We start from the raw sequence: 26,400 nt of genomic DNA, 5'->3' as shown, positions 1-26,400 counted from the left end.
GTTTAGCTTTTTTTTTCTCATGAAAGCCCTGTGCAACGTGATGGAGAGCTGCCCCAATACAGATGGCTCAAGCTTTACGAGTGGCTGCTTTTGGGATGTATTGTCTTAACGTCTGTTACGGCCTACACAACTTCATAATGGCCCTGTTCCTCCTAACAGCATTTTCCCAATGCATGTTTGTTTACAAGTGAAATGAGAGGAGAGGAATGTGTTGCTTTTTTCTTCTTGGCTGCTGTCTGTGTATTCACGCTGCCATTACTGGAGCAACAGGATGAACTTTAAAAAAAAAAAAAAATCTAAGAACATGAGTGGAGTATTAGTTTTCTTTAGAAGCATAGATCAGTGGAGAGACCCAGAGTCAGAGAAATAGATAGCTGTGTGATTTATTTTATTAATTTTTTTCCAGAGTGAGTAGATGAAGTGGCTGTATTTATTATGTGTATATGGATTTGAACTCCAAAGGGTGGCAGAAAGTTACATAAAAGTATCTGAAAAATAATATAAAATACACATGCCTTCACTTTTCTACTTGCTCATTTAAGCAGACAGCTTGCAGAACTTTAATCAGTAACTTACAGGATTCCTGTTTTCTAAGTAAAACCAAATATAAAAAAAAAGCACAACAACAAGAAAGCTAAAATCATCTTTGAGTTCAGATAATCACAAACTATATACTTTCTTCAGATTATAATTTTATAACTCAGTTACAATTAAAAAAAAAATCAGATGGGAACAATCTGAGAACTTTGTAATGCCAAAGAATTTCCCTACAGTACCATCATGACGTAGGCAAAACTTTCATATTGCAGATGGGAAGAGCAAGGCACGCAGTGTTAGGTACCAGTCTGTCTCAGGGTGCTGCTCCTGAAATCTTCTGTAATCAGTCCCCGTAGACCATTTCATACTCATTATTGTTGCTTATGGCCCACAAAAGTTCAAGTTTTTAGGCGTAGTAACTTGATCAAGTTAAAACAAAGAGCTTGCACTTCGTTTCAGACTTTCAAAATACTGTTTTCTAGTGTTTTTCCTATTCACAGCTTAAAAGTAGTACCTTTTCTGTGTTTATCGTTATAAAGCACAGAGGAATAGAGTAACTGTGTATTTAAAAGCATTTTAAATAGTTTCCAGTAAGTTTTCACCTTCTTTTGCGTGGGTGGCAGTCCCAGTAAAGCTTATTATGAGATCTTGTGTTGTTTAGTATTTGCTTGATTTGCTGTACTTTTGGAAGGACTTTCCCTTAGTGATCTTTTCTTGGATGACCTCTCCATACCGTCATTAAAACTTGGAAACTTTGGTCTTCTTGACAGTTAGTTCTGCGTTCTCATTATGTTCATTCTTATTGTAAACATGCTAAAATTGCTGCTGTTGTTGCTTAGAATGGATTTTTCCTCAGTTGTTTTGAAGTTTAGTAGAAATAGAAGTTAATCTTTAAGAGAGTTAGGCTTGTAATGATTGGATAGCTGAGCTTGATAGGTCACGCTGTGTCTGTCTTTTCATTTGCTTAGTAGATGATGTTCTGCTGACTCCAGCTGTTTTTTTGAAAAGCAGAAAAACAATTTGCTTTTCCTTCCCATAAAATATAACCCTTTGTTTATCCTTGTACTGCTGCAAGTTTTGAAAGTGCATATACTCGCAAAGAAAAGAAAAGGAGGAAATTGCTCTTTTTTTTAATGCTACTTTTTGTGTCTGACAAAAGGGTTTAGTACTGAGTTGAATTGTTGACCTCTGTGGAGTTTATTATTAGAATTGACTGACTTGTGTGTGGAGCTGTATCTGATTGCTCGAATCCAGTTCATGGAACAAACTGCCTATGATAGGTTTGGCGAAAACAGCTGCCGTTTTTCAGAGATAACTTTACATTTTATTTCTGTTTGGATTAATTTTGGATTTAAAGAATAATGCTTTTTGTAGTTCCTCATTTGCATCAGTTCATTGAAATAATTGATAACAGCTCCCTTTTCCCAGCAAGGCATTTATTTTTGCTATGAGTTGTCAAATTGCGTGGGTTTTGTCCTTGCAGTGCATGTGTTGGCTGGTGCTCCTTTTGCTTTCTGCTGGAGAAGTATTAGGATGTGCTTGCAGAGGCGTAAGAGAGGAAATGCAAGTGACTAATTCTAAAGCCGCTGTGAAGATTTAGAGAAAGGTTATCATCTGTCAGCTTTTATACATAAAAGGGAAGAAAAATAAATGCTATTTGGGGGGCCTGCGTGTCTTTAAGGAGCCAGATAAGAATTGCTGCAGCAGAAGTCCACATTAAGTCCTTACTGGTCCAGATCTATAATGTCATCGGAAGAACATGTTTGTATTTACAACCCAAGGTTGTATTTACAACCTTTTTTTGCTTTCTTTGTTCCTTAAGAGGCTCTGGCTACCCACATTTTATGCAGTGCTGGAATGTAATAACAATTGTGGCATCATCTCTTCAGAATTCATTTTCCTTCCTGAGATCAAGGCGGTGATAAGGCCTTGCAAAATATTCGCTTGGTTTTGCTTTCCTGGCCTGAGATGGATTTAATTGGATGAATTGCTGCTTTTTTCCTTCCATTGCTTTGTGACCTTTGAAATAGCTTGCTATGATCTTTTGAATTTTGTAATGCCTTCACTGCTCTGCTCTTTAAAAAAAAAAAAAAAAAAAAGGCAAAAAAAAAAAGAAATAAGGAACTGTTTATGCTAAACCAGCATGAACAGTACGGCTGCCATTCCTGCATGTGCCCAACAAGAACTGCCATCAGGCGTGTCTTCAAGTGTTATCAAATGTCAGTTTAAAATTACACCTGTATGTTATTGTTAACACCCTCTTACATACCTTTTCAATGGTTTTGAAAGCCTTGAAAATAATGCCAGTTAACTTAAAAGGAACATCTATTGTCCCTATTAAATATTCTGAAGATTTTAAGGGCCTATTTGAAAAGGCCCTGATATTTGTCAAATAAAAAGGGGGAATAGGTTTACTTTTTCTTTCCATGGGGAGCAGCTGAGCATCCAAGCATCTGACACCTGATCCATTGGTGGAATAGAGACATAGCCAGCTGTGTCGTCGTCTTTGTGTGTTACTTCTCATAATGCAAAATTGGATCGTATGCAGTAAATATCTTAATTAATTATATGTATTGTTCTGAAATGCTGTTTGCCTGATCTCAACGCTCCTTCTGCATGTGATACAGGTTCAGCTAACCAGGTCTCCTTTAAATGAGAGCGGCATGGCTATAATTTTTAAATGGTTTGTTTTGATTCCACTTTTCTTGGTCAGCCGGGAGAGAGAGACTCTGACTTGCTGAATTGTCTATATTCGCCTATGGTTCAGGAATCAAGGAAAATGGAGATTAACTATGTGTTTGATAGCCCTCCCCCCCAGTGTTTCTTCTTTTTATATAGTTTTTGGCATAACAGAACTGATTTAGGCCTTTTCTAATAAATAGCTTTACTCATGTGGCTGAAGGCCCTAGTGTATGAGTTTAAGTTTGAACACTTAAGCTGGTATCTTATTATCAGAGCCCTAATCAGTAAACAGTTTTGTAGTTTCATCTGTGCGATTTTTGTATCTGAACTTTCAGGCTCTCACCGTGATGAAGAATCCCCCTAAAGTCACCCTGCTAGAAGCACACAGCTCAGCATGCTTTCCCGTGTCAGGGCTAGAACAGCAAAGTTCACATGCATCAGGAGGATCTGAGCACTAAACACAAGTGAGGGTTACATGTTAGAGAGAACAACCAGCTCCTCTAAAGAGCTTAGCCTAAAAGGACAAAAGACAAAGAAAGGGAAGCAGGACATGCAAACAGGGCAGCAATAGCAATTAGGATGAGGGTCAGCATGCTACTTTGAGTTATAGATTACCTAAGCTTTTCATTTATGTTTAACCATTATCTAATTGTTTTCAATAATTTTAAATCTTGTATTTTTAATTTGAGTAGCTAATAGTGTGGTACACTTTATTTTCACTCTGGCTTTATTTATTAAATTGCGTTTAAGCTGGGCCCCATCCACTGTAAGCCTTCCCGTATTTTCTTTCATGTTATTTTTGATTGTTTTCTATTGCAGGTATTTTCACCTTTTAATCCTCAGAAGAAGTATTTTCTTATTTTATGTTCATCTTCATGCATATATGTATACCTATTTTTAATGATGATCTAAAGCTAGTGAAAAGCAGGTGAACAATGTTTTAGGTGAAAGTTTGCCACTGATTTTAAGGGAATGAAGATTTTACACGCTGTGTGAAGTTAAGCATGTGCAGAAGCCTAGGAGGCTAAGGGCTTCTCTACAGAATTATTAAAAACAAAAGCAGAAGCACAACACATCCTTTCACACCACAAAAAAATAGAAGGGCTTGAATCTAACTGAAAATGTTGGTCAACAGTACTACTTCAGTCAGGTAAAATTAATTAAAATGTGAAGATACAAAAACAAAATTGAATCATACTTTTAAGTATCCCTTCACCCCACTGTATCAAAATGGTATTAAAAAAATGCAAGCATAAGGAGAAACTAGTATTTACACATAATTAACTGTTTAAAATAGCTCATCTAACCACAGCCTTATCTTTAGCTACAAAAATGCAAGCATTTACTGAGTGATATTAGCAATCGAAAGGCCTTTGTTTAGACTTTTTGTTTTCTTGGCAATAAGTAAAATTCTTTGTAATAAGTCATTAAGTTTTTTTTTTTAATGCTGCTTTTTTAAACTTTTCAGGCTGCTATCCTTGTCCAGGGCCAAACATGAATCCTATTGCTCTTGGAAGCCGTTGGCTTGCTTATGCAGAAAATAAGGTAAGGAAAGGCTTAACTTCTTAAAAGCAAAAACCAAAAAACCCTTTTTTTTTTTTTTTTTTACTATATATACAAATGCTAGAATGATGATGATTAACGTCTCAGAAACAGGCTATGTGAAAAAGGTGATTTGTAAGAGGACTTCCGTAACAGTGACAGACCTAGTCTTAGGCTCACGTCAGTTGTGTTTTGCTCTTTATACGGTATCTTCTTTTTATGTTTGATCTAAGTACCTGAACTTGCAGGGTATGAAGATGTGAATAGTATGGGCAGAGAAAAAGTAAGCTCTCAACATGTATTTCCAGTGAGGTCACTCAATAATTAACCCATTTTACGTTTAAAAAGTTTAAAACATTTCTTTATAGAAACATCTGAAATGTGGGCAAGTGAGGATTCTTAAACTCTGTCTGAGGCAAACTGAGTCAGAAAGGAGACCACGGATTTGTCTGACATGACACAGTAATTCCTCTCATAAGTTTGCAAACTTACACCTGCTTTTGAATTGGTTTTACTTATTTCCAAGGGTGGAAGAAGAAAATAGATAACAAGGAAAATAATTATCACTCTATTCCCCGACTCCTAGGCCAGAAAAGTGATTGTATATTTTAAAGCTGAAGTGTTTGAAATCTTTTTAAATTCAGCTTCCCATGCCTTATTTTTATTTCAAAGCAAAAGGAATAGCTCCTTCTGGAACTGAACCAAAAGTATCAGAGAGGCAGACTTTATAAATTTATTTGTTGCTACATTTTTCAAGCACAAGTGTTTTTTCTCCAAATTCGGGCCTGCCTCTCCCTTTAGTGCCACGCCTATGTGGCTTGGTAGAACTTCCCAGCCAGCCTGGGATTTGAAAAGTACCACCGCCAAAAATATAAGCAACTGATTAATGAAATAGTTATATCAGAAAGTAAGTTAAGTTGCTTATGTATTCCCAGGTATATTCACTATGGATGGACGTCTCCTTTTTCCCTAATTTAACTACTTTCATTTAGATATTTTAACGTAAGAAGAAAAGGAATCACTGCAGAGGCAACTACATCTTACAGTGATTTTTGCTTTTCTTTTAGCAAAAATGGTAGGAGGGACAGTTAAATGAGCAACATGCTCTGTGCACCAGCAGTAAATATCCATAATTGTTTTAGCATTTTATTTAGTAAGAAGCACAACTTCCTATTTCTTGTTAGTTAGGGTTCAAAGGCAAGAACTGCTTTTGTAGGTTGATGGCAGGTAGAAAAGTCTTGTTTTGATTTATTACTTTTGAAGGAAGGCAATATAAAGTAAACCCCGTGTACATTCCTGTAATCTATTAAAGTTTAAAGTAGCTCTTTTCCTTTGTCATTTCTTTGCTTGCTAGTCATAAAAAGGAGGGGAAAGCCGCATTCAGATTCTTAGAATGTCGGATATTTAATGTTACATATACATGGCTAAAGCTTTTGATTATATTTATTTAAATTTATTTGTGGTATTGCTGCCAGACCAAAAATCCCACCATTTCAAAGTTTATGAATTCTTAGTGACTACTCATCTTGTAATTGAAAACTGGAGTTGAGTATGCGACAGTCTGGGTGGCACCCAGAAGATTATAAAAAGGGGTTAAGTGTCTCAGCAGGGCTTTTTGCTCTTTGTAGGAAAAAACACGCCACTATGCACGATAAATAAGAGCTATGGTAATAGGTTATGGGTTTGTGTAGTTTAATAGTAGTTAGTTGGTTGCTGTCTTTCTTATTACAGCTGATCCGATGCCATCAGTCCCGTGGTGGAGCCTGTGGAGACAACATTCAGTCTTACACTGCCACAGTCATAAGTGCTGCCAAAGTGAGTACATCACCCCACTGCGGGGAAGAGATTATCATGTAAGATAATTATTAGATTGCCCTGCTAAATTGTACTGATTTCCACCCCCCCTTCTCATTCACAGAAGAAAAAAATAAGGTAAGACACATGCTAGCATTAGCATATGATCCTGATCCTGCAAATCTCGGAGTAGCCATTATTTTCCTTCTCTCAAAAAGTACTCCTGTCCTTCAGAACTGCAAGCACCTCTTCATACTGGTGACCCCTGCTATGGGGAAATCATAGTAAAATGGATTTGCGTAATGACTGTTTGTAAGTTATAAGCCTGTATGATCAGAAATTAACTTCTAGCATTACTGATCTTTTTGCATCGTAGAAACTAACTTCACAAATGCTTGGTGCTTTTTGGTTTCAGTCACATCGGTATTACGTGTTTTAATCTCTCTGAAGGATGACAGCACAGTACTGTAGCTGATTAATTACTTGGTAGCTTTCTTTGAAAGTTAGAGTTAATTAATAATTGTTTGTATTTAGGTTCCGTTGCCTAGTTTTCTTAGTTCTGATGGACATTATAAATTCCCTCTGTTTTCAGAGAAATGTCTGGGTTTTCATAGTGTGAGAAGACCGTTGCTTGGAAATATCTTAGACAAGCCAAAGAGTATGCAGAACTGTTGTTTTACTCCCCCCCACCTCCACCCGAGCCTTTCCTTGAGGACTTGCCTGCAACATTTTGCCAAGTTATTTTTTTCGCGTGCGTGCACACACACAGACGTGCGCGCGAGTTTTGACATTGTCTGGCAAACTTCATGCTGATTACAAGCTTTCATTCGAACCACTAGCCTTTTCATTTGTGATATACACAACAAAACAAATCTAATAATAGGAATTAAATGACAGCACAGAATAGAAAGCCCAACTTCACTGAACAAAACAGCAGTTATAAGAACCCACAAAGAGAGACATAGGTCATGCCATCTCATGTAAAAACAAATAAAACACAGAAAATAACGTATTCCATCAGCATAGCTTTGGACACAATCTTGCTGTGGCTGAAGGGGGAGAAAAATCAGTTTTGTACATTGTTGAGGGGAATTTGAATTGCTGTTCTTCTAAAGGTTCCATATGAAATTTGCTCTATCTCTTTGCATTCTTTTACCATCAGCAAAAAAAAAATAAATCTCCCCAACTCTTTCAATCTCTGCATTATTAAAATATTTCTATGGTTCAGATAGGTTGGAAAAACAAACTGCCTTAGTGTGATCAGACACATTTATGATCAGATGTGGTAAAATTTTTACAAATGGATCACTGTACTGCCACAGTCTAGCCAAGTCATGACGGCCGAACAAGCCAAAGCTTTGTTAATCCGTATACTGATTGTCAAAGTATTCCAATAGGCTCTGAAGACCAGCACTGTTTCTTTGTAATTTTTTCACCTTGTCTCCTGAGTAATGCTGCTCAAGGATCGTAATTCAGAAATTCCCTTATTAAGCTGGACATATGCAAACATTGAAACAGTGATGTAGCATCATGTAAATAGTTACTGAAGATAAAATCTTTTAATAGTCATAGGAAAGAAAGGCTTGTTAGCCTCTGTATAGAGATAAAGTAATAGTGAAAGTTAGGAAATTGCATAATGCTATTAGCAAACCATACGTGTGTTATTGCCTCCAAATTTAATGCATGCTGCTTACTTATTAACAGCGAAGGAAAAGAGTTCTGAGTTGATAGATAGTAAAGGGCAAAAGGCAAATCTTAAATTTCATCTGTGTGTCATAACAATATTTGATATTGTGTTTTCTTTACTCGGTGCTGAGATATCTGTGCCCTAGCTAGCAGTGACCCAATTATATATGAAGAGCATCTTGCATACAGTACAAATAACTTGGAAGATAAATGTTTAAATAGCTATTTGTGATGTAAATGAGAATACTAGCTAGGGGGGAAGTTCAGGTGGCCCTGGGCACATGGAAGGGACAGAGTGGAGCATCCTGTTGAGGTGTGCCTGAAACAGCTGTCAGTGATATTCCTGCCTCTCCCTTGCCTGCTTTACTGCCACAGGTATGAACTGCAACTCGCATTTTTTTCTTCCCCCAAGCTACGTGGAACGTGGAGAGGTGAGAATAATATGCAGCACTGGTTCAGGCTTGGAACGTACCACAGATCCTGCTATTGCTGTTTGGTAGTTTGGATCGTGGAGATGGGGAAGCGATGAAGCAGTTGGCATTCTGAATGCGTTAATCACTTCAGCATCCCTCTTTGTTTTAGGCTGCCATTTATACATTGGATTTCCAAGGGCATCAGGAATTAGGCTGATTGGTAGCTTGGAGGTCTGGAAGTTATTTTTCCCCAGAAGTTGCTGATTGCGTTTCTTCATATGCTTACTGTCAACCAGGAGATTGGTCTAGGGGGTTTAAAAACAACTGTTCTGTTACTACCATTCCTGGTTTCCAGTTTAGCTATAGATTAGGGAGGATGCTGCAGAAGAACCAGGTACCTCATGGGTTGCCCCTCATGGTTTGCCCTAGCACTGGTCCTGGGCATGAAAGGTGACACACTTGAGACAGCCTGTGGTTCACATAATCTGTCAAACCTTTGCCAAGGGAGGTGGAAGAGACTGGGATTTTGGCATCCGTTTCACTGGGATTTAGCAGACCCAAGTTTATAGAAGATGTTTGGCAGTCATGTTTTCTTGTTTACGGTATATCAGAAACCAATGTGTTTGCCCTCAGTGTGATGTACTACTGTAAACAGTACTTCATGTGGAAAATATAGATGAATTTACTGCTAAATCAAAGAACTCAGGAGTCAGAAGCTCATCTGTTAACATAGCATACCCAGCTGAAAATCAAGGTCAACAGTGGAGTGTGGTGTCCACTGGTGCTAAAAGTTGTGTTGTTATTCTGGTAGCATTTTGAAAAGTTCCTTTATGTCATCTTCCTGTTTGAATTTAAAATTTCTAGAAGGATTTTATTTTGAACATTACACTTTTTCCTGTTTCTCTTCAGATGCATCTTACCAAGAGCATTGCCTTCGGCTTTTGCTGAAAAAATATATAGGATTTTTTCCAGTTCAGTCTCTATTTTTATTTCCTCCCATTTGTTTGGTTGTTTTCTGTCTATATATGTTCTTAAAAGCTCTAATAACTTACGTAATTTGACCGATTGAAAAATTCATGGAAATTAAAAATATGTGAAGATTTCAAGTTAGGTTAATGTTACTAAGAAAAAAAAATTGCTGGGTTTGGAAGAATGCAAATATTGTTTCTTATGAGTTGAAGATGCTTCTTACTGCCAGTGGAGCAAACACAATAGAACGGACATAGCTATCTCTAAGGATAAACCTCATTTGTATTAGTGATTGGAGAATATTCAGGTGCTTGGTTTCAGATAAAATTAATTATTAATTAATTAATTATCCATAGTTTTGGATGAGGCAAGGAAATGGACATAAGCAAATAAATATTTGTGTCTCCATGCTTGTCATCTTATTAATGTCCTGTTGTGAAGAGAGGTCTGGTCTTGACACGTCCATGGGTCAGTCACGTGCCGCTTCACTCTCTATTCAAATAAAGCGGTGCTCATGTAGATGTTTCCCAACGTAATGTATTCCTAGCAGTCGAGCTTTCTGTGCTATTTAAGATGAATTCGCTAATAGATCTTCTTCCTTGTCCCACTTCCTTGTTCCTCTTTTCAGAGCATGTGGCAGAGTGGGAAAGTGAAACAGCTTTATAAAATATCAGCATTTCAGAAAAACAGTTTGAATTTGAATCTATAATTGATTGCATGTTTGTGGTGTTCATACTAACCAGAAGGCTTTTTTTGTTGATTGCCAAGGCATTCGCATATAAATAGACGCATATCTTTTTGCTATGTCTCTTTCTCCTCTCTATAGAATTTTCATTTACAAACAAATAAATAATGTGAAACTTATTTGTTATGAGAAATGGGAACAATATATTGTGTTGTCATTAAAAGGATGCAAGACCTTGTTGGAACAAAACAGTCTAACAGTCACTGAATGATGCATTTTAATTTTCTCAACTAATTAAAGATGTATTTATTTTTCAGTTAAGTGAGAGTGACTGCATACATTTATTTTAATTAAATATATGTGTTTTTTTATATTTGAATGAATGTGAACAGCTTTATTTTCAAGCAGATAGACAGATATACATGAGCATACAAAGAGTTTGGGTGTTTGCACAACGTGCATCAATGCTTACAAAAGGAATTGGATTTTGTAAGAAAATGTCACTTAGTATGCACTAGCAATTCCCATCCGTGACAAAGGAATCAGGACAGTGCAAACTTTAACCTATTTCAAATTAAAATGTATTTGGTCTGTCGAATGTCTAGCATCAAATTATAAACCAAGTTCTTCTCACCTAATAACTTCTTTAGATGATTCTTTCTCCGTATCTTTTAATCCTCTCGTGGTAAAGTGATTTAGCAAAGGCTGCATCTGTTTTCTCTTGTTACCTGATAACTTCTTAATGAGTACTAACAGCTTATGTGAGAGCAAGGTCATTAGCTCTAATGGATAGAAGGGACAGCTGATATGGCATGGGAAAGGTTAAAGATTACTGGAGAAGTTTTTGCAAATATACACATAGCACAAAGAAGTAAGTGCTGTAATGGTTTTTCACTGATATTTCTGCGCTAATGGCCTTGGCCACATCTTTATACACCTATTAATTCTCAGTAGCCCTGCATTCACAATCTGCTGTACCATGTAACAGTAATTCAGTTCGTTAGATAAGCATGTTAATTTATTTTCTAAAGACATTTAAATTGTATGCTTAGCGCTTTGTAATCCAGTTTCTGTAGTTAAAATATTTAAGATATTTTCTAAAATAGGTCAATTATGATTCTTGTTCTTTTAACCTATGCAGGTATTTTGCCATATAGTAGCTCTATACTGCTTTTTCTTTCCTGCTGAATAACCTACCAGTGCGTTTTTTATGTTATTTTTATATCAGTCAGAAGACTGTCTTGTCAGTGTTTGTAAAGCAAGTGTCTGCTGAAACCTGCTGAAATGCATTCTTGTGATGACATTGACTTTTAGGTCTGTTCTTTGGATATCGTTATCTAATTTGTGTTACGTTCTTCAGTCTTCTGGATGCCACTGTTAAAAATTGGTTTATTCTCATTTGTTGTATCGGAGTATAAAAAGAAATAATAAGAAACAAATGGCAGGATATTACTAAAGACTTTAAACCCTGAAGACATTCCTATGATAAAGGCATGGCTCGATTTTAAGTGGTAGTATCTCCATTAGCATTAATGGGGTAAGTACATCAGCTGAGGCATCTCAGAGGTTAATCAGGCTTCCTGGCTAGATATTGCCATCAATACAGTGTGGCGCCTAATTCTGTTGGCCCTTCAGAGGTTTTCCTGACAACACGCTAACAGACTTTGTGTAAGTCATTTCCTATGAATTATTAAAACAAACGTTTGGCTGCTAATTGATGAACACTAATGTGTTTTCTAATCACTGCAGTTTGAGATTTTAGCACTAAACAAAGCAGTTGCAATTGATTTGTGGCTGCTTCTTGGTTTCAGTCTGTGATCTGTACGGTTTTTTTCCCTTTTCAATTTAGCAGGCAGCTTAGCTTGTCTTTTTAGTTAAGAATTGGCTTGTTATAGTGTCGTTCTATTCTGATCTCTTTTGTTATTTCTTATTTGAATTGCATAATAAATGTGCATAATTCTTTATAGGCAAGTAAGGGACAGTCCTTGATTCAAGGAGAAAATATTTAAAGTTATAGTTTGAGGTTTTTTAACCTGTATCTTGCCTGATGTGTATACTCTCCCACTTTCTCCAAATAAAATACAATAACAATCTTCAATAAAATACAAAAACAATCTTCAGCATGTTTGGAGCATAAAAGCCAATGCAACTAATATGTTTTCAAACCAAAGTTTGAGAAACACGCAAACTATAGCAAGTCAAATTATTTGTATTCGGGTATGGGTGTCCTTTGTACAAAGTTGTCCTTTGCAGCACCTAGAGGATGGGGTCTTTAATTCTGCTGGGTTTGAGTCCGATATTCAGTCCGAGTGCTGCAAAGGGCAACTTCCTGAGAAACAAATGAATGTCGCTATCGTATCCGTCGAAGGCCAGATCCCTTATCTTTTGCACTTGTGCTGAAGACACCTGCAACTATCTCAGCATTAAGCACTGTTGGTTGTCGATATTTCTGTGTGCAAAACTTCCCCCCCCAACCCTCCTTTGCTTAATCATTTGATCCTTCTAACTGTCAATGCTCTGTACCTTGTGGAATAAGTAAATAAAGAAATTAGAAAAGAAAAAAACCCATAACATTGAGAGAGCATTAGAATGAGTACTTCTTTAAGTATGTTTTGGAAGTTCCTAGTTAAAATATATTTATTTCTTAAGGAAAGGTGGCTTGCCAATATATCAAGTTGGTAGGATGTTAAATCTTTTGAAAAGATTACTGTTACATACAGTGTCTCTCACAGTTAATATATCACTTATAAAAACATATTTATTTTGTGTGTTTCTATTGTGTGTGTGCAGCCTACTTACAGTATTAATTGTGTCGAGAAAAAATTCAAGGTAGACCTGCAAAGGACCCCTAAACATTATTTATTGGTTCTTTTTTTTTTTTTCTTCTTTTTTTATAGACGATAAAGACTGGACTTACAATGGTTGGGAAAGTAGTTACCCAGCTGACAGGGACGCTGCCTTCAGGAGCAACTGAAGAAGAAGTTTTAGCTCATAGCAACATTCGTCGAAGTCCTCTGGTGCCAGGAATCATCACTATTATTGATACAGAGACAGTTGGAGAAGGGCAGGTAATACAGTTTGCACAGAAACAGAGTGTATATTTGTTTTCACAGAAGCCTTAAGAATACAATGTATTTTATGCTTTTGAAAATAGATAACAGATGAGATTTTTGCTAGGTGAAAAACTTTTACAGGCTCATGCAACTGACAAAATCCTATTTGGGAAGGAATTTAAGCCAAAAATATATATTGTCCTTAGACTGTATTTATGATACTTTGACAACATCAAGTGTGAAGTGTCACATTTTTGTCTGTCTAACACTTGTTCATAATTGACATTGATTTATGCTGGTCAGTTGAAATGAATATGTAGCTTGATTATATTTAATACGTAATGTGGCTAGAAAATATGACAGTCTAGAAATATGGCAAGTTGTTTAATTCCAGTGTAAAATAGACAATTGAGTGAACTTGTATATTAAGTGCAAAAGCTTATGGTTTTACGTATCTTCAAAACTAAAATGTGACCGAGTATGACTGTGTTCAATGAGTAATTTGTACTGTTTTACCAATAACATAGTTAAATTATACTGTACAGTGCATCGGGCAAAACAATCTGTTAAAAAATCCATACAATAATCATACCAACTGTAAATTGGTGTTTTGAACTGTCTTTATGATAGAGAAGATAGCCACGTGTCTCTTATTTGCTCTATCAATAATTTCATTTTTCGGGCCTGATCCTGGAGTCAATAGTCGTGCAAGACTCCCATGAGTTTCATTATCCTGTAACTATTTTGTAAATTATTTTTTTCTTAATGTTCACGCTTTCATTTAAAAAAGAAAAACTGGTTTTTCATTTGTTTCCTCGTAACTTCAGGATGCATTATTGCAGATAATAATAATTTAAAAAGTAGAGAATGGAAGTTAGCACATGCTTTACAGACATAGGTCTTAAAGTAAGTCTGACCTTTTGGGATTTGTTTTTGTTTCCTGGAAAAAAGGCTGTTGGCTTTCCTTATACTACCAGAAAAAAAAGGAAGAAAAATTCTACTTCATAAATCTCTCATGAAGCCTTGTTTAATGCAGTCATTGTTCCTGATGGTCATTGTCTGTGCTTTGACTCTTCTGCATCAGCCTGGGCTGGGGCGGGGGAGGATTTGTCTTAGGTTTTTTAAGTCTTATTATGTATGTTTTGGAGGTTTTATGAACTTGTCCTCTGACCTTAACAATAGTAGGGAGCTATCAAGCCTAAAGGGCGCTATGGAAAAGTAGTTGTAAAAATGATAACGCTTGCCTTGTTCACATAAGGCTGTTGTAACCTTAATAAGCCATCATTTCTAGTAAAATATTTTTTATCTTGACTCCCTGAGGGAAGAGGCTCTAAGGTAGATATCCTAATCACGTGAATGTCTTGTGTTCAAATTTTTGTGAAGTTTAAAAAGCTATTAAATCATTTATCTTCCATGATAAGATTTAATTTAAGAATTAACATTATGCTTTTTTTCCAATTTTACTTTTTTTTTTTTTTAACTAAAGTGTGGATCTAGAAAAGAGAAAGTGGATTGTAAACATATAAATCAGATTTTGTATATGGCCTCGATAAAGATTGTCATCCAACACTGCCCCAGTTCCTTTCACTGTAATCTTTCTGTATAAGGATTCACGTGTGCTTATAATCCCTACTGCGCTGTTGTCTGTCACTCTTACTGTTTTTCCATTGCCAGGTAAAAACCTAAGTTTTTGTGCGCACAGCCTTACTTGAACATGGCCGATTCTGATTTTGCCACTCGTGTGAGTTGACTTGGGCCTCGGAGACTGGCAGGGATCCCGTTCTTTCCTGCTGGCGGGAGCGAGCGAGCCTGGAAGTGGTGACATGCTACTGTGTAGATGGCCTGTGCATGTGCTAGCTGGGTAGTGCTGGCCAGGTTTTTATAGCATAGTAGATTAAAACTTCAGGAAAGCATTTTAGCAAGTCTGTCCTTTAAACCATGCAAATAATCTCACTGAAATATATGTGATTAACTTATAGTTAAGCATCTTCCCGACTTGAAATCTGCATGGCTCTCTGAGCTACGTTGTTTCTTTCTCATTTTATTCATTTCTGAAATGATTTTACTCTTCTGTGGCGATTAGTTTGGTGATACTGGTGCTCCCAACTACAATATTACTGCCAGGTTCATTCGGTTGAAACAGAAGAGTGGTTAATGCAGAGTGCAGCCTCACCTCTGTTTAGAGCAAGGAGTTGTACAGCTAGGTATCAAATGCCTTGCCTTGCTCCGACTCCAATTGTCTTGATATTGTTCCTGGCAGTGTTTTTTCTAAAGCTATTAGTTTATGATCGAGCTTTTCAGAATCCAGGTGGGGAATAAGAGGTCTGAGCATGCACAAAGCAACACTTACTGGCAGTCCTTCTCCCTCCCATGATGATGATGTGGGTTCGTGGTTTGTTTTTTGAATATTTCATTTCTGCTGGTTTGGGGGATGCTGCTGGATGGCAGTGCACGCTGCAAGCACTGGTCTCCCAAAGCTGAATGGGAACCTGCAAGAGCTGGTGATGCTGAACAAGTGTTTTCCGGACTAAGTTACCAGTTGAAAGCCTTGCAGTCCTTTCATCAGAGATTTCTCCAGCAGATACATAAATATATTGTGTGTGTGTGTGTATGTGTGCGCACATGTGCATATGGCTTTCAAAGGCTGTCAAGCTAATTGTAAGCTTGGAGGGGAATTTCAGAAACAGAAAGGAGTTAGTTTCTATCATCCACTAACTTCTAATGTAAACTGAGCACCTCGTGGTCTTTAGGCCAGTAAAGATTTCTATCCTCCTGCACAGCCGGACTAAGAATTGGGGTGTTGTAATGAAATAAAACAATTTCCTCATAATAAAATATATCTTGAAGATAAAATACAGCAATGAAAGGAAAAAAGCAGTTTTGAAAAGAGGAAGAAAATGCAAAAAGATCCTAACTCGCCGTACATTTACTGCCTTCTTTTTCCAAGTCTTTTTGAAATAAGCACTTTTTCAGTGAGGGAGCAATTTTTTGTATAAAAAAGGATTACAAAGTAATGATGTATGTGCTTGTCCGTTTACTTCGAGCTTAACAACACAGGCTTTAAAAGTGGAGGTACTCCATACCTACGTGCTAACATGAAGATTTACCTGCCAGTATGAGGATTAAGGGACACGTTTTGGACAGAGGCCAGAAGGACTGTAACTTTAAATGTTCACTAATCTTTTTATTCAATCTACCATTTCAAAGATATCCAATGTAATGAATGCGAGGTGGAACTCAATGCATTTCATGAAATATATTGTGCTACTGTGGCATAATTTGAAATATTATTAGCTTTCCACTCAGAACTACACAAGTACAGATCGCAGAAATCTTTTAATGTAATCTAGCAGTCTTGTAATCTGTGGGGAAAATATTTTTAATAAACCTTATGAATGTAGATATTATAGTGAAGTCTCATACCCAGCAGTTGTTTGCTAAAGTTCCTACTTTCAAAAATTTTGGTACTCTAAGAAAATTTGAATTATGAAGTTATTAAATAAAAGGATAGGACTGTCAAATTATTGGAGCTGGCTGGCATGATATGTTTGTAAGGAGGTAAACATAATTATCAGGATGCCCAAGTAACTTTGTGGTAAACCAAAATATGTTAACAAGGTTGTGTGCTTATTTAAACTTCCTTCTAATGAAGTGTTAGCAAACTTTTCAGTTAGATGTAATGACTATTTATTTGCATCTATTAATTAGTTGAAATGGATAAAACTAAAGCTATACAGATGCCCCTTTTTTCCAGTAATTGGAATTAAAGGTGTAAGGCTTTAGTGGCTTGAGTTTTAAAGAAAAATTATTTTCTTTTGACCTTTGTTTCTGTATTCTTAATTAATTCATCAACTGGGCCACCCACATGTAGTCTGCAGTAATGACCTTTCTCAAAAGTCGCCAGTTTTGTGACTGAATGTAAATCTGTTAAACATCTAACGTTTAGTTGACAGAGAAATATGTGGTCATTTAAAAATACAAAACTTGATTCTTAATGCTTTTGATAGAGAAATGTGACTGACAGTATATCATGTTGCTTTCACAGATTATCCAAAACACATGAAAATATTTGAGGAAATATTTTAAAAATAACTTACAAAAATAAGATAACATGTTGATCTTTTCATGTTTTAAAATGTGATTGGTGCTTTTTTTTCTGTTCCCCATTAACTTTTTATTGCATTAAGGAGGAATTTTCAGAAAAAAATGCAGACTGCTGCAGTTTCAAAAGTTCATTTTCATTTGGTAAGGAGTTGATAACAATTGAACCACATAAAGATGCTTATCAGGAGTAAGAATCATTGTGAAACTTCATCCTAAAGCAAAAAGAAGTGAAAAGAATAAAGGGTATTCAATAATAAAAGTTTAACTGCATACATAATTCCACTGGTCATTAACACCACTGCTTTTATTTATAAGAACAGTTTTCACAAAAGCTAATTTGACGTTCTAATGCTCGTATATTTGGCATCAATTTTCTTCACTTTTTATATCTACATGTATAACAGAATAATTCTTTTTATGTATACATACAAAAAGAGCAACAGGATTCCCTCAGAGCATAATACCGTCTGCCTTACTTTTATTAAAGGAGATCTGTTTTTTGTCAAGAAGACATTTTTGTCTCAGATAAATGGTTCAGGCTGAGCGCAAGGCTGTTTTGAGTTTATGCTGGATTCTATTAAAAGGAGTGCAGTAGTTAATGTCACAGATTTATCACTTGTAGCCTTTTTCCACTGATGTTTGACCTTAGCTATAAGTTGGGGGGATGCTAATTGGGGGGTTTGTGGGGGTGTTGGTTTTGGGATTTTTTGTTTGTTTTTTGAACATATAGCTTAGGAACTGAAGTGGACACCACACTAACTTTAGCTATTTAAATCAATGGAGACCTTAATAAAGGGATCTTTGCAAGTATATGTATTGTATAATATTCATATTTATAAATATTGTCAAACTTATTTTTTTATGATGAGGGGATCATTCTTCCTTAATTTTATTAAGAGTAAGACCTACTTGATTAAATTTGTGTCCATTTTTATTTGTGTTACTTTCATGTTTTATTTAAAAACATGTCTGCATTGGGATAAGTGGTGTAATTTGCCTTTTAAGATTAAAATAATTGAAGTCATAATTACCAGTGGCTTCTGTTCAGCAATACGGAAAATATAAAGACTGAAGAAAAATATGCCATAGGAGAAGAGAAGCTCCAGCTTTAAGCTATCTCTTGCACTGAAAGCAAACACTATTTTCTGATAGCGAACCTAATGATCCCCTAGGTGTTTTGTGTATTTCTCTTTTGGAATTAGATAAAGACTACTTTATTCACCTTCTATCAACTGCAGTGTGCTGTTCCCCTTTAATGTAGTTGGCTTGATAGAGCATTGGCTCAACGTGTCCAGCTAAGCTCTGGCTAGACTGGGCTGCCTTCTGAAAATCGTGTTGCAGCTCTCTTGATAAGAGCCTCTTTGGGAATCAAAAATAGGCTGAATGGTGATTTGCAAAGTCATCTTGGTAGAAGAGTTTTAGTGTTTGTTGTGTGCATGTGTGTGTGTTTTTTTTTTTTTAATGGAGTTTCTATTTGTAATGATAGGGAACTCTATACGGAAGATACTTAAGCAGCCTTACAAACCTGGGCTACTATGCAATTATAAGAGGAATACTGAGATTTATTCACCTTTTACAGTGAGGGACTTTATAAGGTCTATTAGTTTTTAATAGTAGAGTGGTTAGAGGCTACCACTTTGGCTAATGACATCTCTTTGGGATGAAAAAAAAGTAGCCCCAGGATTCCCATGGGCTTTGTCTGCTCTGCGCATGGGAAACTGAACGAGCTGCTACCTTTGAGCTTTTTGACAGTGCTTGCATGCATCGTTAGGCAATTTGTACCACTGTTTCTATTTCCAAGAAAAATTTCCAACTCCACTCTTTTTAGTGATAAAAAAACCTATAAACTGGTCGAAAGGAACCAGTTGTACAATGTCAATATTGACCTAACGTGCCATTTGCTAGCCTACGGACATCGTTCTCTCCAACACCTTTGCAGATAACGTCTTCCACTTTAGCGACTTTAAGAAGTGTTTTCTGATATCTGTGAAGTCTATGTGGAGGAGGCCTTCAATACTACTTCATTACTGTGCAGCTCCAGTCTTCAGCCTTGTCTGCATGAAATTCATGCTCCTTGGTCTATTTAACGTTATACAAACCCTATTGTATCACCTATCTCAAGATCTCTATTAGAGAAAACAATATATTCCAGTATATATGTGTATTATGTCAACATAAATTTATTTTCCTTAGGTGTTATATGTAATGGTGAAAATCATACTCTTAACTGAGAAAACTACGCAAGCTTTGAATTGGCATGGGAACAAGACTTTCATATTACGGCAGATTTGGAAGGGACACCTCCAGGGAGGCTTCTCTTTGGTTGACAGTATGGATCAGTCAGCTGCTGTTAATTGCATTGATTCTTCCTTGCACTGTAGTGTTGAAATTACACACTGACCTCTGCAAAAGACCTTTCAGGCGCATGTGCAGGGGAAGGACATTACAAATCTTGCAGTGCAGTCTAGGGGTTTAAATGCAAGTCAGTGATTTACAAAAAAGTACTTCCTTTTGTCTCTTTTTTTAAAAAGATGAATATTTATTTAACTGTATCCTACCTCTCAAAAGTGTGTTTCCCCTTGTGTGTTTCACGAGCAAATATTTCCTCTTTGTGGCCACAATGTGAAGGGAGTGAGAGATATTATATGTCAAGAAAGGAGGGGTGTGGTACCCATCAGCAACTGCGTTTTGTTTGTTCAGATTCGCCATCATCCAAGGATTTCTACGTTTTTGAGTAAGAAAGGTGTTTCTGTGTGTTTTTGCGAGGCTAACACAGGAGACTAACGTTTCGGTTTGAGTCTGGAAGCTTTGCACGAGTCAGGCTCGGTGGCGGAGTAGGATTTCTGGGATCTACAAGGTCACAGTTGCTTTTCTTTATTTCTTGAGTGGACATTATGCCAAAAGGTGGTTCGTTCTTTTATGTGTATCACAAACAAAGGAATACTATCCAAGCTAAGAGAGGACGCGTTTGTTATGTCTGAAAAATTAGTTTTATAGTAAAAAGCAGAGGTTTTGAAAACCTTTTTATATATATATGTGTGTGTGTATATATATATATATATATATTATAAACAAAGGGGAAGGAAGATTCCTATTGTGTTCCTATTGAATAGAGGTTTTATGTTGCAGGGATGATAACAGTGGTGCATTTACCATTAGTTTAAGAAAACAACAACAAAAAAACACATGCTGAATTAATCCAGTTTACAATCTGTAGAAGAATATGCACATGAAACAAACCATATAACTTGTTTTAAACATGATTTAGATACTGTTGATAGTTACACATTTCTAGGTTAAATATTTTTGTTTAACAGACTGGATTTTAAAAATCTATTTCTTTTGTGAAGCTGGTTTATGATATTACTTTATCATTATCATGTATCTTTAATTAGAGTGAAATGTTTAGGATAAGATTAAGTTACATAAAAGTGGAAGCTGTGTAAAGATGATGTATAGGAGTTATTTAGTGCAGTTTATATAGGCTGAGAAAAGAACACTGCTCCTTTGAAAAGCTCTTAGGAAGATCTCCAGACCCTTTGGTTAGCGGTTCTGGAATCGGCACGGAATGCTGACAACGGAAAGCAAAACCATAATTGTGCTTGTGTGACAGTGCCAAGTAATTTGAACGTTTAAAGCGAGGCAGGCACAGGCCTCTTCATCCATATTACGTGACTTCTTTAAACATTTAAAGATGATTTCTCTTTTTGAAGCATAAAAATATCTTCCGATTATTCTGATATCTGTTAGGAACAGGAAGTATTAAAAACCTTTCGGATTATTTTGGAAAACAGCAGACAAATTTTTCTTGAACTTGAAATGGGAAATTTTGCACTACCTCAGTAAGAAACTGGTTTTTGCTCACCACAGATGACATTTTCCTAATTTCTTTTCTGTCAGATCTTTCTCACTGTTTTACTTAATTCAGTCTTTCACACAATGGGGTGTGTGAAAGACTGAATTAACCAAGGGGTAAAATACTTTTTCAGCTCTTCTTGCATCTGTCCACACATCTTTTGGTTCTCTTATATAATCTTAAGAACATCTTTTCATTTTCATGTAATTGGACATTGATAATACTTGCAGTTTCATGAATTTATGCTGTTTCTAGCTGAAACTGTGATAATTGAATAGCGGATAATTAGAACGGTAGGCTTTTCATTGTAGCAATTGCATAACTTACCAAAATTATTGAAGTCTAAGCCTCCCCGAGTGATTCATCTGTCATATGCAATGTTTCGGTATATGAAAATATCTATACTGTTTTTTGTGAATCAGCAGCTGGATATCTGATTTCTGTGTACTTTACTCCTTTTATCTACTGTTTTCTGTTTTCCAAAGTGAAACAGTAGAGCTTGATGCACTGATGGGCCGTTACCTACCTCTGAGCATCCCTGTTGTTCTTTTCAGGTCCAGCCCTATCCTTTTGGAGAATCTTCTTCAAATCTTCTCAGTCAGCTTTAGTTCCGACCGCCCCAAATAGTTTTTTATCAACTTCAAACATCCTTTAAAACAACAACAAAATCCAAATCTTTGTCCCTGTCTCCAGAAGATGTTGTGCAGCACAGAGCCCAGCCCATATGCTTCACTTTTCTGGTCATTTCCCTATGTTGTGAAAACTCTCCATGTCCTACCCTTTATTTGATTTTTAATTCACAAGGGGATATCTTATGACAGCATAATTTCTTTAAGGGGTTTTGGTCAAGGACCTTTGTAACACTGATATTTAACTGAGGATGTTTCAAGATGGAGAAAATTCTTGTTAGCTTCACTTTTTGTAATGCAGCTGCCTTCAAACACACTCCCAATCCTCAGCACTTTTGTCATTTGGAAATCCAGTGGATGCAAGCTGTAATATTCCTACGTATGTAACTAGTGGAAAGCAAACCTAGTGCTTTTCTTGACTCTTCTGTGCATCCATTTTTCCACTTGTTTGCCATGTATACTTTAAATCCTCCAGAAGAAAATTCTGATTTATGTAACGGTTAAATATTCCTGTCTGAAGAACTTTCAAAAATTTGAAAACCTCTATGCTACCTCTTGTTTTGTTTTGTATTACTTGGTGTATGTTATCACTTAGAGAAAATCATCTGTTGTTTACAGTTGAAGAACTGTGCGCGCTTTTCAGTCTAATCACACCAATCCTCCTTACATTAGTTCAACTGCAATATAAAAATTTCCTGCTTAGCGGTAGGCAAGTGAGGCGCAGTTTCGTTACCTCCGCGGGACTGCTGCTGAGTCTGGCAGAACGAGGGCTCCTGGCTGCAAAGTAAACTCGTGAATAGCAGGGCCCTCTTGACTCTAGACTTACAGCAAGGGCACAGGCCTTGCCTCAGCCAACAACAGCGAAGACCTTAAACATAGCTTCCCCATGCGCTTGCATGCAGAATCCCTTTTTAATAAGCTTCTCTGCAGCTGCTCGTACCTAGTATAGCAAAGCAGTAAGAGTTTTCCAGTTTTGCTTTGTTTGAATAGGCTAAGTAAACAGGGAATCCTAGTACAAAATGCATAATCCTTTCTAGTTAATTGGTAGGATGTTTTCACTTTTCTCACTTTTTATCTGAAAAATTTGCAGAAGGTTGTTTATGTGCATATGGATTTTTTTTTTTTTTCCTGGTTCGCATGCAGTTATGTTTCTAATTCATGGTGTTGTGTACCTCCTATAAAACAAATCGTATATCGGTAACTTGATATTTTCACTTATGTTAATTTTCATTTCTTAACCTTCTTTTGTCTCTGTTAATATTACACAGGTACTCGTTAGTGAGGATTCTGATAGTGATGGTATAGTGGCGCACTTCCCTGCACATGAAAAGCCTATCTGCTGCATGGCTTTTAACCCTAGTGGTAAGTTATTTTCCTGTTTTAATGTGATAGTTGTTAACCAGATGAAGAGAATAAAATACCCTAGGTATGTGTTCTGCTCCTTTGGAGGAATGGCAAATACCACTGTAATTCATGCAAATGTCTACTTATTATTTTTATAACTTTTGATCAATTTTGGGTGTTCAATGTCATGCACAGTAAACTTGTCTTTTTTTGAAATTTCAAACTTAAGCAGCTGTTATGCTGTCATATATGTAAGAAGAATCCGTCTACCAATACAGAAGTGCTAAGGGAGTTTATTCTGTTTAGTATTGTGATATATTCCCAGATGTTTTGATATACAGGTATCCAGCGGATCAGTACTTTATTAAAATTTTCCTCTTCCACAAATATGAAAATAAAATGGGTCATTTCAGTGGCATTTTTTTTAAAGTAACATGGTGCCACTGTGTGTTTTGTTGATGGGTAGTTTGGAATTCAGCCCTCTCTGTGCTGAGTGAAATCAACCATTATCTGAAAATACTTTTAGGGAACTCATCAAAAGCCCCTATTGCTCTCCTTTCTCTTTACAGATGATAAATGGTTGCAGGCAGGTGAGATTCATCTTGTTAATAGAACTTACTTATTTACCAGTTAACATATTTGTTTATCCTGAAGACAACGCAAAAAACTGTTGGTTGATTGCAGTGGTGGTCAACGAGAGACCAGGAATCAACAGCTTCCGCTTGCCTAAATTAGTGAGTTGTAAAATGTAGCAAATGCCATGGAGAGCTTGGGGATGAAGTTACATTTCAAGGAATAAAACAATGCGTGTCACTTAAATTTTCACATTTAGTGACCAGTTGGTCTTATTCTGACATCCCATCTGTTGTGTCAGAACTCTTTAATAGTGGCATGCAGTTCAAAGCCTCTTCGCTGTTAGTTTTTGACATGAAGAAGCTGTATTCTCATCTGGCTGAATTTTCTTCTGATAGTTCAGAGAATTTTTGTGTAACTCTACATTTGTAAAGTGCGAATCAGCTATGCTCATTCAAGAGCAGTAGTATTTTTGCTTTGTTCTCTGGTGGAAAGATAACACCTAGAGTTGAGCAGTGATAATGAGCTGAAATAAATACAGCTGCTTAAATTTGAATGCTTTATAAATATTGATTAAATGCCTTCTTAAAACAATCTTTTTTGATGGTATAAATATAAGGAAAACAGTTTTTATGCAAGTACACATTAACTTGCTATTAATTTTTTTTTTTTGAAATATATGTTTGAATGTTACTGGATGCCTTGTCTCACAATCTAGTTCCTTCTATTTGCTCAGGTGCTAACATTATATCCCTTTTTCTATAATGAAACAGACTATTACCTTGCCCTAATGTTGCAATAAGATACTTAATGGGAAAACAGTTTTTGCTAAATGATGTTATTTTTGACAGCTTGCAAATTGTGTGTGTTATGAGATATTTTCAGAGGGGGATGATTCACGGTAAGGTATTGAATCATACTGTACCTTCTGGATCACAGAGCAGTATCAAAACTATTACCTCAGCTCCTTACAACATGGCATCAGCACTTAACACAGTAGTCTAGATGCTTTATTTAACGTCAAAGTAGTGTTGTAAGTGACATAATCCATTATACAGTGGTATATTGCCAATCAAGCTGCTTCCTTTACAAAGAAGAACAAGAGGTGGCCTTTGCTACTGACTTCTTCTATTGGTTGATTATAGCAAGCAGACGTATTTATTCATATTTTGAAGCTGCGTCTGTGTGATGTTGTACCAAAACATAATTGACTACTGTTGGTATGAAGGCAAACAGTGAACACTGATCTTTCGCTGAACTATTTTATTCTGTATGGCTAATCAAACAGCTTAATTTCATCATGTCTCGTCCTCAAAGTGCCCATGAGCTATGGAGGTGTTCAGGTCTGCAAAAACTTAAAAGGATTGTTTAAAAACCTGAAAACAGCAACAACAAAAAGCAAACCTATGACCCTTTCACTCCCAGCTAAAAACCCAACAAAAAACTGAAAACCCACAGAAAGTCACTGCCAAGAGGAAGATAGATATATACAGTTCTTGTGTAAGCAACCAATAGAATTGACTGCCACGGCCACCTTAAGCAGTGTTTTAAAGGTATCGTATTGCCATTAAGATGCATTTTCAGGGTTTCTGCTGTATGTTTTCATACCAAATACAGAACTTGCTAGGCATAGGTTAATCTATTGCAATAAAATAACAGTAACAAATTTAGGGATGTTGTATGTGTAGTAATGTTTTGCTTCATTATAGGACTTTCAGAAGAAAATTCAGTGATGAAGGCAAAAGATTCACTGATGTCAGTAAATCGCAGAGTTGTGTTTTCCCTAATCGTTCTTTTAGAAACTAAAAAGAAATCTTTTACTGCTCTTACAATGACCGTGATATGTTAAATTATTATGGTCCTGATCAAAAGTCTGTCTGTTTTTTGTTGTTTCCCAGTAGGGTGAATAATCTAAGTGGAGATCCATGCTAGGCTACCTGAGCTTGTTGTAAATGCAGCCTTTTACATTACCTGCATAACAAACCAAAACCTTAAAAAACAAGCAGGGGTATCTCTGCAGAGCACTTTATTATGCAGTGTAAGCATGTCTATAGTGACTTTTGTTGGCATTAGACCCAGCTTCTGTTTAAATTCAAGGCAAATCTGTTGATTTTTTTTTCTTTTCTTTTTTTTTTGAGGTATCCAAAGAAAGAGTAAACGTGGCATAGAGTTTTTTGAATCAGACCTAAGGCCTCTCTGAAGATATGATTGGTTGCATAATAAAATACACTTTTGAAATATCATTTATGAGTACAGTCAAAGGACACCTTAGATTTTTAATGATGCTGAACATGTCCCTGTATACCTCTTCCGGACCCTTACAGTAGTAAAAACCTGGCTTGAGTCAGTTTATTTTAGGGAGACTGTAAATGTCTTAGTCTAAGGCCTACAGCAAATTGTACTTGACATGAGAAAGTGGGGGGAAAAAATCAAAAAGAGAAAAGCTGCAGTTCCTGGCAGTTTAGGTTTTCTGTGTTTTTTCCTGTGTATGTCAAAGACTAATTTATATTTAATTTTGTTTTTTCGGTCAAAT

At 36.3% G+C, this 26,400-nt stretch overlaps 1 protein-coding gene across 10 annotated transcripts in view; it reads left to right on the top strand.

The window, feature by feature from the left end:
• BCAS3 (BCAS3 microtubule associated cell migration factor) overlaps window positions 1-26,400 on the top strand; it is a 386,186-nt gene that overhangs the window by 69,436 nt on the left and 290,350 nt on the right. For all 10 annotated transcript variants that reach the window (XM_068909662.1, XM_068909661.1, XM_068909660.1 and 7 more), the window contains exons 10-13: window positions 4,688-4,764; window positions 6,493-6,576; window positions 13,206-13,376; window positions 23,219-23,312. In XM_068909662.1, the coding sequence (XP_068765763.1) occupies window positions 4,688-4,764; window positions 6,493-6,576; window positions 13,206-13,376; window positions 23,219-23,312 (426 nt within the window). The remainder of the gene's footprint in view (window positions 1-4,687; window positions 4,765-6,492; window positions 6,577-13,205; window positions 13,377-23,218; window positions 23,313-26,400) is intronic.

This window comes from Struthio camelus, chromosome 16 (assembly GCF_040807025.1).
Source record: "Struthio camelus isolate bStrCam1 chromosome 16, bStrCam1.hap1, whole genome shotgun sequence".
In the NCBI taxonomy this organism is placed as follows: Eukaryota; Metazoa; Chordata; class Aves; order Struthioniformes; family Struthionidae; genus Struthio; species Struthio camelus.
Note: the sequence above shows the minus strand (reverse complement) of the source record. Positions and strands in the feature narration are given on the sequence as shown.